At 38.6% G+C, this 14,413-nt stretch overlaps 1 protein-coding gene across 3 annotated transcripts in view; it reads right to left on the reverse strand.

Annotated features, from left to right (window-relative positions):
- The window catches only part of tmem131l (transmembrane 131 like), a 69,214-nt gene that overhangs the window by 27,611 nt on the left and 27,190 nt on the right, over positions 1 to 14,413 (reverse strand). For all 3 annotated transcript variants that reach the window (XM_017713538.2, XM_017713539.2, XM_037532877.1), the window contains exon 4: positions 7,848 to 7,919. In XM_017713538.2, coding sequence (XP_017569027.2) covers positions 7,848 to 7,919 — 72 coding nt within the window. The remainder of the gene's footprint in view (positions 1 to 7,847; positions 7,920 to 14,413) is intronic.

Consider the following 14,413-nt stretch of genomic DNA (forward strand, 5'->3'; position numbering starts at 1 on the left):
CACCCTGGAAAACATTTTCAAAAAACATTTTCAGTGACCAAAAATGCTGTTTTCATGTGGACAAACTTTCACAAGGATGTCAAAACAAACAACTGATTATTTGACGTTCTGACATTAAATCAGAATTCTAGTGAAGGCCAAACAAAATGCAGAGCCTTATAAAGTAAAGCTGAATGATTTAAGGAAAAATACCTAATTTTGCTTATTTGGACCAATATTGTGACTGTGATCCAATTTGAGATTATTTTCTACAAATTAATGTAAAGCCTGTTTTATGTGGCCAAGAACGCCAGCATATCCACGTTTTCTGGCCCTGGGCATGATCGCTTGGCATTGTGCCGGACGACCCGTTGGATCCCCACTTAAAACTTGTAGGCTATCTAAAAACTGCAGGTCTGACTTTTTTTTTTTGTTAAAACTAACTTTTTTAACATGTGATTTCAATAAAGAATGATCCATCTTTATGCCATTTATTGAAAGTTATAAAAAAAAAAAAAATTAAAAAAAAAAACTTTATCCAAAGTACATAAGAACACTACATGGTATTAAAATGTATACAACAGTTATCAGTTTACATCAGATCAGTGATCACTTCATCAAGGAAGGCAAATTCTGATCAATGATCAAGTCATTTTTAAGTTTGTGTGAGCAAATACAACATGTGCGTGCTTCAAAATATCCAATCAAACTTCATTGTCGGTACTTTTTGAGTGTCACTGTATGAAAGTACACTGGACCCTTTAAGTGACTGAGCACAGTATATATTTCAGACCAAGCTGCACTGCCACAGTGTGATCAGCTGCTCCTGAAGAGATGAAAGCTAAAATATTTCACAGGGGAGAGGAGAAAAAGCCCAGGCTTCTATAAAAAGCCCGGGCCTGAGCTTCTGCTACAGTGTTTGACTTTTAGAGGCATTCTGATGCTCATGTGTGGTCAAAGGGCAGCATCAAAGCTGCAGAGGTGTGGGGATGCTAAAAAGGGCCTGATGCTAATGCTTGGGGCGGCCCCAAGAGAGCTGCAGTAACAAGAATAAAAGTACAAAGAGCTTCAAAACATCCTTCACGAGACTGCAGCTTCTGCACGTTCAACCCGGAAAGATGTTAGCATGAGATCAGCTGTCAAAGTGTAAAGAAATGTCAAATCTTATTTTAAAAATCTAAGCTGTTTAGCATAAAGGGTCCAGAAATCAACAAAGGCTTGAACAGGTAGCCCACTGTACTTCACAGGAAAAACAAACACATTTCAATAAATCAAACTGTGAAAAATGACAATGAGCTATAAAAATAGCCTATAAAAAAAAAAAAAAAAAAAAATCACCAGTTTCTGACTTGCTAATTTTTTTCCTTAAGCTTTTCTGAGCAGCTTTGGCCTTTAACTGTGTTTATGATTTTACAATTAGCTTAACTATAAGGATTCCAATTACGATGTCACAATGAATATCATTCTAATTATGATGTTACAATCAACAATAAACATCACCTGATGCCACAATTAACAATCACAATGATATCCAAAAGTCCATTTGTGAGGTCACAGCCAACTGTAGGAAACATTCAAATTTTGATATCACAATCAACAACAGCAAACTTTGTCCTTGTGATGTCTCAAACAACATCAAACACTGTATGTCACAATTACCAATACCAAGCATTGTAATTATAATGCCACAATCACAACTGGAAACTTTTTTCTGGGGAAAAAAAAAAAAAAAACACATTCATGCATACACAATGTCATTACAGATATTCCTCACATACCTTTTAAAACAACAATGAAACAATGAAAAACATCCTCTCTTGCATAATGGTACTAATGAGAAGAAAACAAAATAATAATAGTAACAATAAACACTATATCAGCAGGTGTGGGGAACTCAAGAAAGGCCAACATATGATAAAGATGAATTTTGCGAAATTCGTCACTAGTAGGAGGAGTGAAGGACTAGCACTGGTATTTATAGAAAGCTATAATTAAGTAGGAGGAGTTTAGGCGTGGTCTTTCCTCAAACTTCAGTTCTGTCATAACTCCATTTAGAGACAGAAGCATGTCAAATACAACTTTTCTTGGGGATACGTCAAAACTCGACAACATCTTGTAAAGCGTTTGACTGAAGAAAGTCACTTTTCGGGAAGCAAAGCCGTTTACAACAGAATTAGCTATCGTGACATCAGAATTAGAAAGGTCAGAGTAAGAGGTTCAGGTAGCGCCATGACAATGAGCTGCATCCGCAACGACACACAGTCGAAGCCTGAGAGACAATTAGAAAAGCTCCAGCGTGCCTAACAAAATCACAGACCCACGGTTCCACCCAGAGTTCTAGATTTGTGAGGGCATGTGTGCACGTTCTGCAGGCTGGTAAACAGGCAGGAGCATGTGGCTGAGGAATGGGAGGGATGATGAAATTAGCAGAGAGAAGAAATGAGGCTCTGTTTGTTTTCTCTCTCTCTCTCTCTCTATGTTTCTCTAGGTCTCTCTGTCTGTGTTGATTAAGCTAGAGATGGAAAACACTGCACATGCTCAGTTCCAAAAGCTTCATAACAGAACCGAATTTGGACCAGTGCTGTGTTCGCAAGCTTCCTTCTGCCTGTCTGTGCACCACCATGACACACTGCTAATATACAGCTTGAAACACCAAGCTGCAGTCCTTTTATTTGGGTAACTGTGTGGAAAATAACCACAATAAATGGTTAAATCATGCCAGACTCACAAACTCCAGAGGCATTTATTATTTTCAATTTGCATTTTACGTACAGATCTATGTTGTGACCACAGCAAACCATGGACCAAATGGTACTGAAGAATGAATGACTGCAATACTTTCCAAATACCAGCAGTCTGTGTTTCCAACACAAGTATGTGAAACTTTGACAACACTGAAGTTGGTTTCTTTTATAAATTTCCAGTTCCACCATAAATGGTGCAGCAGTTACATTTAGCTGTCTGAGCAAAGCAGAAAGTAACTACTGCTCCACTTTAGGTAGAACAGAAAAGTCAAACAGAAAACTTGTGAATAATGAAACGATATCTAGCACTGTTAACTGGTGCTACTGTTACAAAGAAATGCTAGCACAGGTTTATGTATACGCCGTCCACTTTTCTTCTTTATTATTCTGCACAACAAAAATACTTTGGTTGTTAAAAATGGCTCTTATTTAAATGTGAAGGGACACCCCAGAAAAATTTTGGATTGAAATCTCTATGCATCTTTTTTTTTAAACCTCTGCATCAGTAAAATCCAATTTCTTTATATTTAATTATATATAGATTATATATAGATTCTTCCTCTCTAAACTGCTTCTCTCAACTAACTTAAATACAGCACATCTGCTATCTGCGCACCACTGAGTTAGCCTACCGGCTGAAAGTGTACAGCACATCCGTCTGCTGGCAGTAGTTACGACATCCTTTAACTGTTTAACTGTTAAACTTGTCTAACACCGGCCTTACATCAAATGATTTTTCAGGCGATTTCACTGTCGCAGACAAATATCCAATGTCAGAATAAAATCACAAGGGTCTTGCTAGAGTCGCGTCGTGCTCGTGTCAACTCCATCATTTAGTGTGAGGTGGTCAAGATGGCGGCGGTCTTAAGTCTTTATCTCGTCTTGACGCTACGACAAAACAACCATGTTTACTATTATCGTAAGTAGTAAGTCTTGGCTCATGCAAATAGTGACGAGTCAAGGGCGTGCGTGAGTGCTTGCGGGTGAGCACATGCGCACAGCGTGGTAGAGAGAGAGAGAGAGAGAGAGAGAGAGAGAGAGAAAGAAAGAAAGAAAGAAAGAAAGAAAGAAAGAAAGAGAGAGAGAGAGAGAGAGAGAGAGAGAGAGAGAGAGAGAGAGAGAGAAAATGTACGAGTGCCTGAAATCTGTAAAAATGGCAAATCTGCTCCACTTCAATACAACAATCATTAATTTAAAATGTAAACTGACTGCTTTAATATTTAAGGTTCATTGAGCATAACAGTGATGTAATGAAACGCACAGAGGATGTTGAGAACAGAAATACTGAAGAATCATCCTTTTTTTCCTTTTTTGCTTCCTGTTACATTGTTTTTTATGGTTTAGTTCATAATATCCAATCAGCAATGCTGAATCACTGCAAGTTTTGCTGATGTGTAAATCTTTGACAGATCAGCATCCAGAATCTTCTTAATTACCCTGTAAAATGTGCAGTTACATTTTAAATTTGACAGAGTATACAGCTCTACTGTGAACTGGGTACAGGTACATGATGGGGAATAATAGCAAAAATCTAGTTGCAGTCTTGTAAATAGCGACACTGCAAGACTCCTAGTCTTTGCAAAGTCATAGTCTGTGACTAAAAACCATGGCACTGGTCTTTAGGTGTGAGAAGACAAGTCTTTACAAAGTCTTCTAGTGTATGGTTAGCATAAGGCAAGGTCCAGGCCGGGTTTTATTTTATTTTTTGTCAGAGCCTTTTTCTTTGCAATACAAAGGGCCAAGTGGTTTTTAGAAGTCAAAAAGAAACAACATACATGAGATGCTTACCGAGCTGCAGTGCTAGAGAAACAAATACAGGAAGTAAAAATGGCATTTTCTTCAATTATGATTTCCTGTCTGCTTAAGAAGAACCAAAGAAACAAACAAACTTTCTGTATCATACTGAACTCCACGGCACTGGATTCTTTCGCATCGCCTCGTATCGTACTGAATCATATGTTGAAATAAACTGTATCGAATTGCACTACACTGCAAAAGCGCTGAATCATATTGCATCTGACCCCAGCAGAGTGAGAAGGCCATTCTGGATGTTTTTGGATCCCAAAGGAAAACTTTACGCTGCCCCTTCACTGACCCTTCCCCATAAGCTCGGAGAAGAGGAGGCAGGGCCATATTTGGTCATCTCCATCAGCTCTGGTGTGTGTGTGCTCCTCAAGTCTCATTGCAGTTTCACTGCATTACTACTGCAGAACAGACCCCTCGCTACCACAATCTGTAGTTTCCTGGCAAATATCAAGCAGTGAGGACTGCAGGAGGATTATGTGGCCTTTCACGAAGGAAGGAACATTCAACAGGGTGAGAAAATGTGATAGAAGGGATATTTTTATTTGACTCTGGGTAACATTAAAGCTCCTCTTGTTTTCATTGTTCTGACAGAGCTACAGAGAGACAGAAGAACAAAAATGTACGTTTGGTGGAGGTCAGAAAACACTACCTACCAGAACATTCTTTCGGCTGCTCCCCTTAGGGGTCGTCACAGCGGATCATCTGCCTCCATCTTGCCCTATCTACTGCCTCCTCTATCCATAAACCATCTCTGAGGTCTACCTCTTCTCCTTCTACCCAGCAGCTCCATCTCCAACATTCTTTGACCAATACATCCACTATTCCTCCTCAACACATGTCCAAACCATCTCAACCTGGCCTCTCTGGCTTTATGTCCAAACTGCTCCACCAAACTGCTGTCCCTCTGATCTGCTCATTTCTAATCTTGTCCATCCTTGTCACTCCCAAAGAAAATCTCAGCATCTTCATCTCCATCACCTCCAGCTCAGCCTCCTGTCTTTTAGACAGAGCCACAGTCTCCAAACCATACATCATAGCAGGACGCACTACTGTCTTGTAAACCTTCCCTTTCACTCTTGCTGCTATCCTTCTGTCACACATCAGCCCTGACACCCGTCTCCACCCACTCCATCCTGCCTGAACCCTCTTCTTCACCTCTTTTCTACACTGTCCATTGCTCTGGATGGTTGACCCAAGATATTTGAAGTCATCCACCTTTGCCACCTCTACTCCTTGCATCTTCACCTTTCCACCTGCCTCCCTCTCATTCACACACATATATTCCGTCTTGTCTCTATTGACCTTCATTCCTCTCCTCTCCAGTGCAAACCTCCACCTCTCCAAATTCTCTCACCACAGATTACAATGTCATCTGCAAACATCATGGTCCATGGAGCCTCCTGCCTGACCTCATCTGTCAACCTTTCCATCACCATTGCAAACAAGAAGGGGCTCAAAGCTGATCCCTGATGTAACCCTACCCTCACCTTGAAACCAATTGTCACTCCAACTGCACACCTCACCACTGTCTCACTATCCTCATACATGTCCTGCACCACCCTAACATACTTTTCAGCTACACCTGACTTCCTCATACAGTACCACAGTTCCTCTCTTGGCACCCTATCATATGCCTTCTCTAGATCCACAAAGACACAATGTAGCTCCTTCTGACCTTCTCTACCAACACTCTCAATGCAAAAATTGCATCTGTTGTACTCTTTCTGGGCAGGAAACCAAACTGCTGCTCACTGATCTGAACCTCTCGCCTTAGCCTTGCTTCAACAACTCTTTCCCATACCTTCATGGTGTGGCTCATCAACTTTATACCTCTGTAGTTACTGCAGCTCTGCACATCACCCTTGTTCTTAAAAATGGGGACCAATACACTGCTTCTCCACTCACTCCACTTCCATCTTACTAATTCTCTGCAATTCCTGATCCTCTCTCTCTCCCGTTTTCCTCATTCATTAGTTCTTCAAAGTACTCCTTCCATCTACTCAACACTCTCTGTTCACTCACTAGTACATTTCCCTCTCTATCCTTTATCAGCCTAACCTGCTGCACATCCTTTCCAGCTCTATCTCTCTGTTTAGCCAAACGATACAAGTCCTTTACTCCTTCTTTACTGTCCAGCCTCTCATACAGCTCATCATAGGCCTGAGCCTTCGCCTTTGCCACCATTCTTTTCGCTATGCGACTAGCCTCACAGTACTCCTGCCTACTTCCTTCATCTCTCTGGTTATCCCACTTTTTCTTAGCTGCCGCCTTCTTCTGAATACTCTCCTGGACTTCCTCATTCCACCACCAACTTTCCTTGTCTTCTTTCCTCTGACCAGACGAAACACCCAACACATTTTTGCCAGTTTCTCTCACCACCTTAGCTGTAGTTTCCCAGTCCTCAGGTAGCTCCTCACTGCCACCAAAGGCCTGTTGCAATTTTTCCCTGAACTGCCTGCAACCATCCTCCTCCTTCAGCTTCCACCATCTAATCTTTGGTTCTGTCTTCACTCTCTTCCTCTTCTTTGTTTCTAATCTCATTCTACAGACAACCACCCTATGCTGCCTTGCTACACTTTCCCCTGGTACCACTTTACAATCTCCAATCTCCTTTAGGTGGCATCTCCTGCTAAGGATATAATCCACCTGTGTGCACCTCCCTCCACTCTTGTATGTCACCCTGTGTTCTTCCCTCTTCTGAAAATACGTGTTCAGAACCTACCAGGACATATACTAACAACAATAGTGTTTGGTGGAAGAAGGATAATTTTCTGGGTTGTTTTTTGGTGTTTGAAATTTTATTTATTTATTATTTAAACATGATTATTATCTAACTTTTAAATCCCTTTCAAACCATGATTTTTTTTAAATATCATCGTTAAAAACACGCTTTAAATGTTAAACATATGCCCTGAAAGTAATATTTTGTGTGTAAGAATTAAATGTAATTTAAAAATTGTTCACATTATGATGCTCATTGTGTATCACTATCACACAGCACTACAAGAGTTGATGTCAACTCCAGCATAAATACAAAACAAAACATCAAACAAATGACTAATTCCTTATATATAGCACCAGAAAGAAGTATTGATCCTGTGCTTTATTAAACTAATCATCAAAAGCATACTATACATATCATTAAAAGTTTTCTACTAGCACATTGCTAGATCATCCGTTTTGCATTAGCAATAAGCTAACAGTGGCTAAGCCTCCTCTCCCAACACTGACACTGGGGTCGATGTAAAGATCCAAACTGTGTAGCAAAGACATCTGACAAAACCCTGGACAGGTCAGTTGTAGTTAGCGGTCACTTACTGTGTCCCAAAGTCCAGCACAGACGGCTGGAAGTGGAGGGGTCTCCCACTGTCCCTCACGTAAAACGAGGAACTGAGAAAGAGAGAAGAAATCACATTAGCATTGATATTTCGGTTTAAGCTGCAGTACAGAAACACCGACCTTAATACGCATTCCTGAAAAACATTTTCTTCCATACTTTCTTTTAAATTACACACTGAAAGTGGGCATTGCTTAAACTAAATGAGTCTGAGGTGCTTTAAGTGGGTTTATTTACTGACCTCGGCAGTTTAAATGCTAGTCAATAAGCGCTGATATCAATAACAAACATATGGAATCTAATTTAGACAACCAATCAGTCTAGATTTTAGAACAAGCACACCTACTAGCTCAGTGATGCTCATAAGAATGACTACTTGAAATCTGGTAATGAACAACAGTGTTTATGTTTATCTAATATGTTCTGTATTTTTGATGCAATTTGGTTTGTACTACAGAAGTATTTTAATCTCCAAAACTGCATTTAAGTTCAGCATCACTACAATGAAATGCAATTATACGGTCAAATAATCAGGCAAATTTCAGTATTACTGCCCAAAATAATATGCATTCAAATCATGTATATTGCTGCTGCCGGCAAAAAAAAATTGTGGTTTTTCAGTTTTTACCATAATTTGAAAACACCTGTTGTCCTTAACGTTGTATAAAAATGTAATGATGAAAGAACCAAAAGAAACCGCCCAAAATGACTTGGAAAAAATTCTGGTTCATTAAGAGTGAAGTATTTTTCCTTTTCCTGTAAAAGTTACTATTTTGAAGATGCGAGGTTTTGTTCCAACCTATATATATATATATATATATATATATATATATATATATATATATATATATATATATATATATATATATATATATAAAAAAGAATATACCGGAACGTTTAGGTCTAAAAGACATTGAAGGTGCATGGCAAATAAAAGTACATACAATTTATTGTACTGAACTTAATAAATAAATAAATAAATAAATAATAGTAATAATAATAATAATAATAATAGTGTACTATGTTGTAATTGATTATATAAATGTCTGTTATTGTGTTGTGTTTCAATGTATGCAGGGAGTGATCCTGTAAAAAAAAAAAAAAAAAAACCTCTAGAACAAAATGTTTTTCGTGGCTGTCAAACTTTCTTTTGGTGGCCCTTGTGTAGGAGAAAAAATGGTTCAGGTTTCCTCCACAACACACAAATATACATGAATGTATTTATGTATGCATGCAGTACCATAAGAGAACAGAAATAAAGAGATTTGGTCAGTGCTGTGCTGACTGTATTTTATCTTTGAACACTGGACTCAAACAAAAGGTCTTTCTTTTAATCACTGGATTGAAAGATAACAATGGACTTAATCACTCAATGAATGATGGAGATATGAGCTACTAAATGCATAAAGCCAAAAATCCAACACTCAGGTGGGTTCAAAAGTCTGATGCCACTGGTGATAATGTTTCTTTTTTGCATTCATTTCTAATTAAATTCAATTTTGTTGCATTACAAATTACATTATGAGTACAATGAGTGAAAAGTGAGTTTTTGACTGTTTAAATGAATCTCAGAATCTTACTATGTGATACAGCATGTCCCCCTGCTTTGCTTTAATGACGGTGTGCACTCAAGCAGGTATGGACTAGGCCAACATCCACATGAGTAGTCTGAACTTGTTTCAGTGTAAGGCCTGACCTTTGAGCATAAAGGCTTTAACATGGTCAGTTTCATTATTCATTATTTCATTATTCATTATTTCTTAATTTTAGCTTCAGTCATACTGTTTTTATAAATGTTTCAAAGTTCTAAACCTTTCTGCTGTTTATTTCCAGGTTTAAATGGAAGAAAAAAAATCAGTGTGGTCTGCTGTGAATTATTGTCATGTGTGCAGTGCTGTTAGTAATTGAACAATAATAAGGGTTAAACTGCAGAGCTCATTCATTCCTGGCGAGGCTGAGAGGAGGCGTGGTGGATCACACCCCAGCTACAGAAGCGCTGCAGGACATTACAAACACCACAGCAAAGCCTGCTTCATTATTCAGAACAAATGAGGCTCAATCCATGTGAAATCACTGAAGGCAAAAACTAACTTCACCCACCTATTAGACCCCCTCTATCTCAAAAACTAATGAAGACTGAAGCCTGAAATTCTGCACACTGGTTATTACACTATTTCGCAAACGGCCTATTAAAGGGCCTATATTCAATATTCAACAGATCAATTCCCAGTTCTTGTAGCTCATTTTGAATTCACCGTTTTGTGACGTCACAAAAATTCAATTACAACCCCAATTCCAATGAACTTGGGACGTTGTGTAAAACAAATAAAAACAGAATACGATGATTTGCAAATCCTACAAAGACAAGATATTTAATGTTCAAATAGATAAACTATTATTTTTTGCATATATTAAATTATTTTGAATTTGATGCCTGCAACACGTTCCAAAGATGTTGGGACAGGGGCAACAAAAGACTGGGAAAGTTGAGGAATGCTCAATAAACACCTGTTTGGAACATTCCACAGGTGAACAGGTTAATTGGAAACAGGTGAGTGTCATGATTGGGTATGAAGGGAGGATCCCTGAAAGGAAAAGGACTGTCCGGATTGTTATCAGCATAAAGTTCAAAAGCCAGCATCTCTGATGGTATGGGGGTGCGCATTAGTGTTAGTGCGCATGGGTAACTTGCACATCTGTGAAGGCACCATTAATGCTAAAAGGTACATATAGGTTTTACATATGCTGCCATCCAAACAACGTCTTTTTCAGGGATGTCCCTGCTTATTTCAGCAAGACAATGCCAATGTTACAATGCCAATGCCGTGTTACAACAGCATGGCTTCATAGTAAAAGAGTACAGGTACTAGACTGGCCTGCCTGTAGTCTAGACCTGTCTCCCATTGAAAACGCGTGGCGCATTATGAAGTGCAAAATACGACAACGAAGACCCCGGACTGTTGAGCAACTGAAGTTGTACATCAAGCAAGAATGGGAAAGAATTCCACCTACAAAGCTTCAACAACTAGTGTCCAAATGTTTATTGAGTGTTGTAAAAAGGAAAGGTGATGTAACACAGTGGTAAACATGCCCCTGTCCCAACTTCTTTGGAACGTGTTGCAGGCATCAAATTCAAAATGAGTGAACATTTGCAAAAAACAATAAAGTTTATCCGTTTGAATATTAAATATCTTGTATTTGTAGTGTACTCAATTGAATATAGGTTGAAAAGGATTTGCACGTCATCGTATTCTGTTTTTACGTTATGCTTTACACAACGTCCCAACTTTATTGGAATTGGGGTTGCACATATATCCACCTTTTCAGTCTTCAGCAGTTTAGCTCAACTCACTGACTAAAGTTGCAAGGACTGAGTCCTTTTAAATGAGGCAAAGCCAATAAGAAAAGAACTCATTTCCATATTTTAAAGTCTTAAAGGGCCCAACTCTTTATCTCATACGAAGAGGCTGCTGCCTTAAGACTCATATCTGCAAATGACCACTTTTTTGAGTTGCTCTACCTCATTAAAAAGCAGTCTGGGCTGCAACACCCCTGGTGTTGGTTTTAGTGGCATCACAAAAGCACAATTCAAAACGGGCTGGTTTTGCTGCTTCAGTTTAAAGGCACAGTAACAAAAACAGCCTGTTTAATTATAAGAGACAAAGATACTTGGAAAAAAGAAACAGATCATGTGTTGGTAAAATATTTTTGGAAGTCAGTGTTTGATTCTCTTAATTCAGTCATGCAATTAATGAAATTTGGTGAAAAACAGTGTAGTGTGGCGAGTTTGGGTGAGTCACTCTTCGCTCTTCACTCTTTGGTCAGTGTCACTCTTCTCTCTCGCCGGTAACACATCCCACGCACAACAGATCACACCAAAGAGGCGGAGAGCTCTCAGACAGGAAACTGTTTAACAGGAAGTCAGAGTGGCATCAAACAAGAACTGTTACTATCAGATTAATAGTTCACGAACAACAAGGCCACAGTTAGATTGTTAAAGATCAATATTAGACAGCACAGATCCACAACGAAAAAATACTAACAATAACACTACAGCATCAACAAAGCACCTAAACTCATCTACTGCTAAATCTATCCACAGTGTACAAAAGAATAAAAATCAAAAACTACTACTACTACTAATATTATTATTATTATTATATAATGAATAGTTCATATGATATATTATCATATTATATATCATATTATATAGATGAATAGTTCAGTGCTAGAAGTGGAGGGTTCAGTTCTTTGATCAGAATGAGGCCTCTAAACAGCAATATGACTGACACTGGAATGTAATGCTGTGGCACAAGTGCTCTGAAGACACATGTACCCCTCTAAGTCCGCTTGAGTGATGAAAACTGAGCAGGTCTTGTTGACACAGAGCTGACACAGCTGCTCCCTGCTGCAGTGACTAACACCTTCACTTCACACGTGTCTAAACATCTCAGTGCACTGGCCCCCTTTTCTGCAACCCCCAGCTTTACAATTGTAACCTAAACCTGATCAAAGGGAGTGATCAGCTTACACATCCTCATTATTCTTATTAGTGCTCAAAATTTGCAGCAACCCAACAAGCCTATCCAGGTCCCACCTACAAAAATACAAGAGTGCTGGTGCTCATTATAGCACAAACACACCAAACAAGACGCTGCCACAAAGCGAAGCCAAACAGTGCAACAGTTCAATTACAATCAGAGAACAGTTAAGGAGAATTTCTTTAGAACTACTCGCACATCTGAAAATAGCACAAAGAAATTCCACTGCAATGCACATCCAAATAAAACTCTACTGGAAATCCTACAACAACTGAATTTAAGACAAAGAAGGTGTTTAAACTACAAAGCCATTACAACAAACCCGTAAGATATTTCTGAGATTAGATATAATCTCTTAAGAAAGGGAGAAAGTTAAAGTGAGAAAACAGGAGTTTCCAACACTGGGTTCAAAAATGATTAAAAGCTACAGAGAAAACGAGACTCCCAACAACCATGCAAGACCAACAAAACCGTGCTCATCAGCTAAACAGCACTTTTTCTTGATTCAGATCTGAAATCATCCACAGGTGTTTGTCTGTCCTTCCACTGTGAGAAGACAACAACACTACCAGTCTGAAAGGATGTGTATCTGTCAAGATGCCCTAGAAAATCTTATTTGAATAGTGAGAAGCAGAAAATGCAACCAACTTCTAAGACTGAACTTTGTTGGTGTGGCAAAAATATCCCTGCAGATTTCTTAGAGAAATAAGTCTCCTGGAAAAAAATGGAAGCTGCTCTTCCCCCCTGAGACACTGAAAATGAATAAATTAATGGTGAGACTAGAAATGAAAAATAACTGAATAAAAAGATGTAAATAAATACATAACACAAATAAAGCTACAGGTTTCTTTAACACCAATTTAGATGCTACAGTCACTGATTATGCAACATTATCTCTACTCCCATCAGTCTTAGCAACCTGGCCTGGGTCGCCAGATTGGGCAGGATCCCCAAGCACAAATTTTTATGCTACCTGATATAAAATAACTGTTTTGATTTTTTTTATTACCTTGTGATAACTGTGATAACAATAACAACAATAATAATAATAAATAAAACTTTAATGATAACAGTAAATAATAATATGTATGAAATCCAAAGTCAAACCCAACAAGCTTTTCTTATAAAATACTTAGTTTAGATAACTACCTATGGAGTACTCCAAAAAATTTAATATTTGACAGTTGCAGCAGTTTTAAAGCTTATTCCTATTAAGAGCATATCAGTATCAGAACTGTACATACAGAGGCTCATATACTGCTAACAGCTCCATTTCTCTCATCAAAATACTGATAAAAGACAGTCTTAAACAGGCTGTGTGTGTTTCCAGGTGATCTACAGAGTGTGTAACTCACAGTTTCAGGTCAGCTAAAACACACATGCTGACATCACGTGTATGAAGAGCTGTGGACCCATCTGACCACCTGGCAGTTAAAGGTCAACAGCAGGTTAAAATATTACTGTCAAGAACATGGCTGGACTAGCCTCTACTAGCGAGCTTACCAAGAAAAAAGTTTTACAGCCAGAATGAACCTGATCGATATGCTAGTTTTACTGCTGCTGGTTTTGACAGTAAAATTAAGGTGGGAACACCTTTTTACAATGATCCACACTAAACAAAGAACTGAACATCAGAGCCTTCTTTCCTCTTCTTCTAGCAGAGCATTAGTGCGGTACTGGCTGCATAATCACCCTGTTTTAACACTTAACTCTTCACAGACTCCTATATTGTTATATAGAGTAATACCAAATGAGCAAAAACCGGGTTGGTTACATTTACAATGACCGGGAATTAAGACCATAAGATCATTACTTTCACTACTTCAATTGTGATCCACCAAGACATTAGGCGTGTCTATTTTCAGGGACCGTCACAGGTGAGGTTACACCTCTTATTATGTATATAGTTAATTATATATTATATATAGTTGACCTATTTCAGCCTCTAAAAGAAGCAAACACTGCAGTAACAATGGCCCTGCCTTGTATTATCGTCATATTCCTGA

Source organism: Pygocentrus nattereri, chromosome 22, assembly GCF_015220715.1.
Source record: "Pygocentrus nattereri isolate fPygNat1 chromosome 22, fPygNat1.pri, whole genome shotgun sequence".
Lineage (NCBI taxonomy): Eukaryota > Metazoa > Chordata > Actinopteri > Characiformes > Serrasalmidae > Pygocentrus > Pygocentrus nattereri.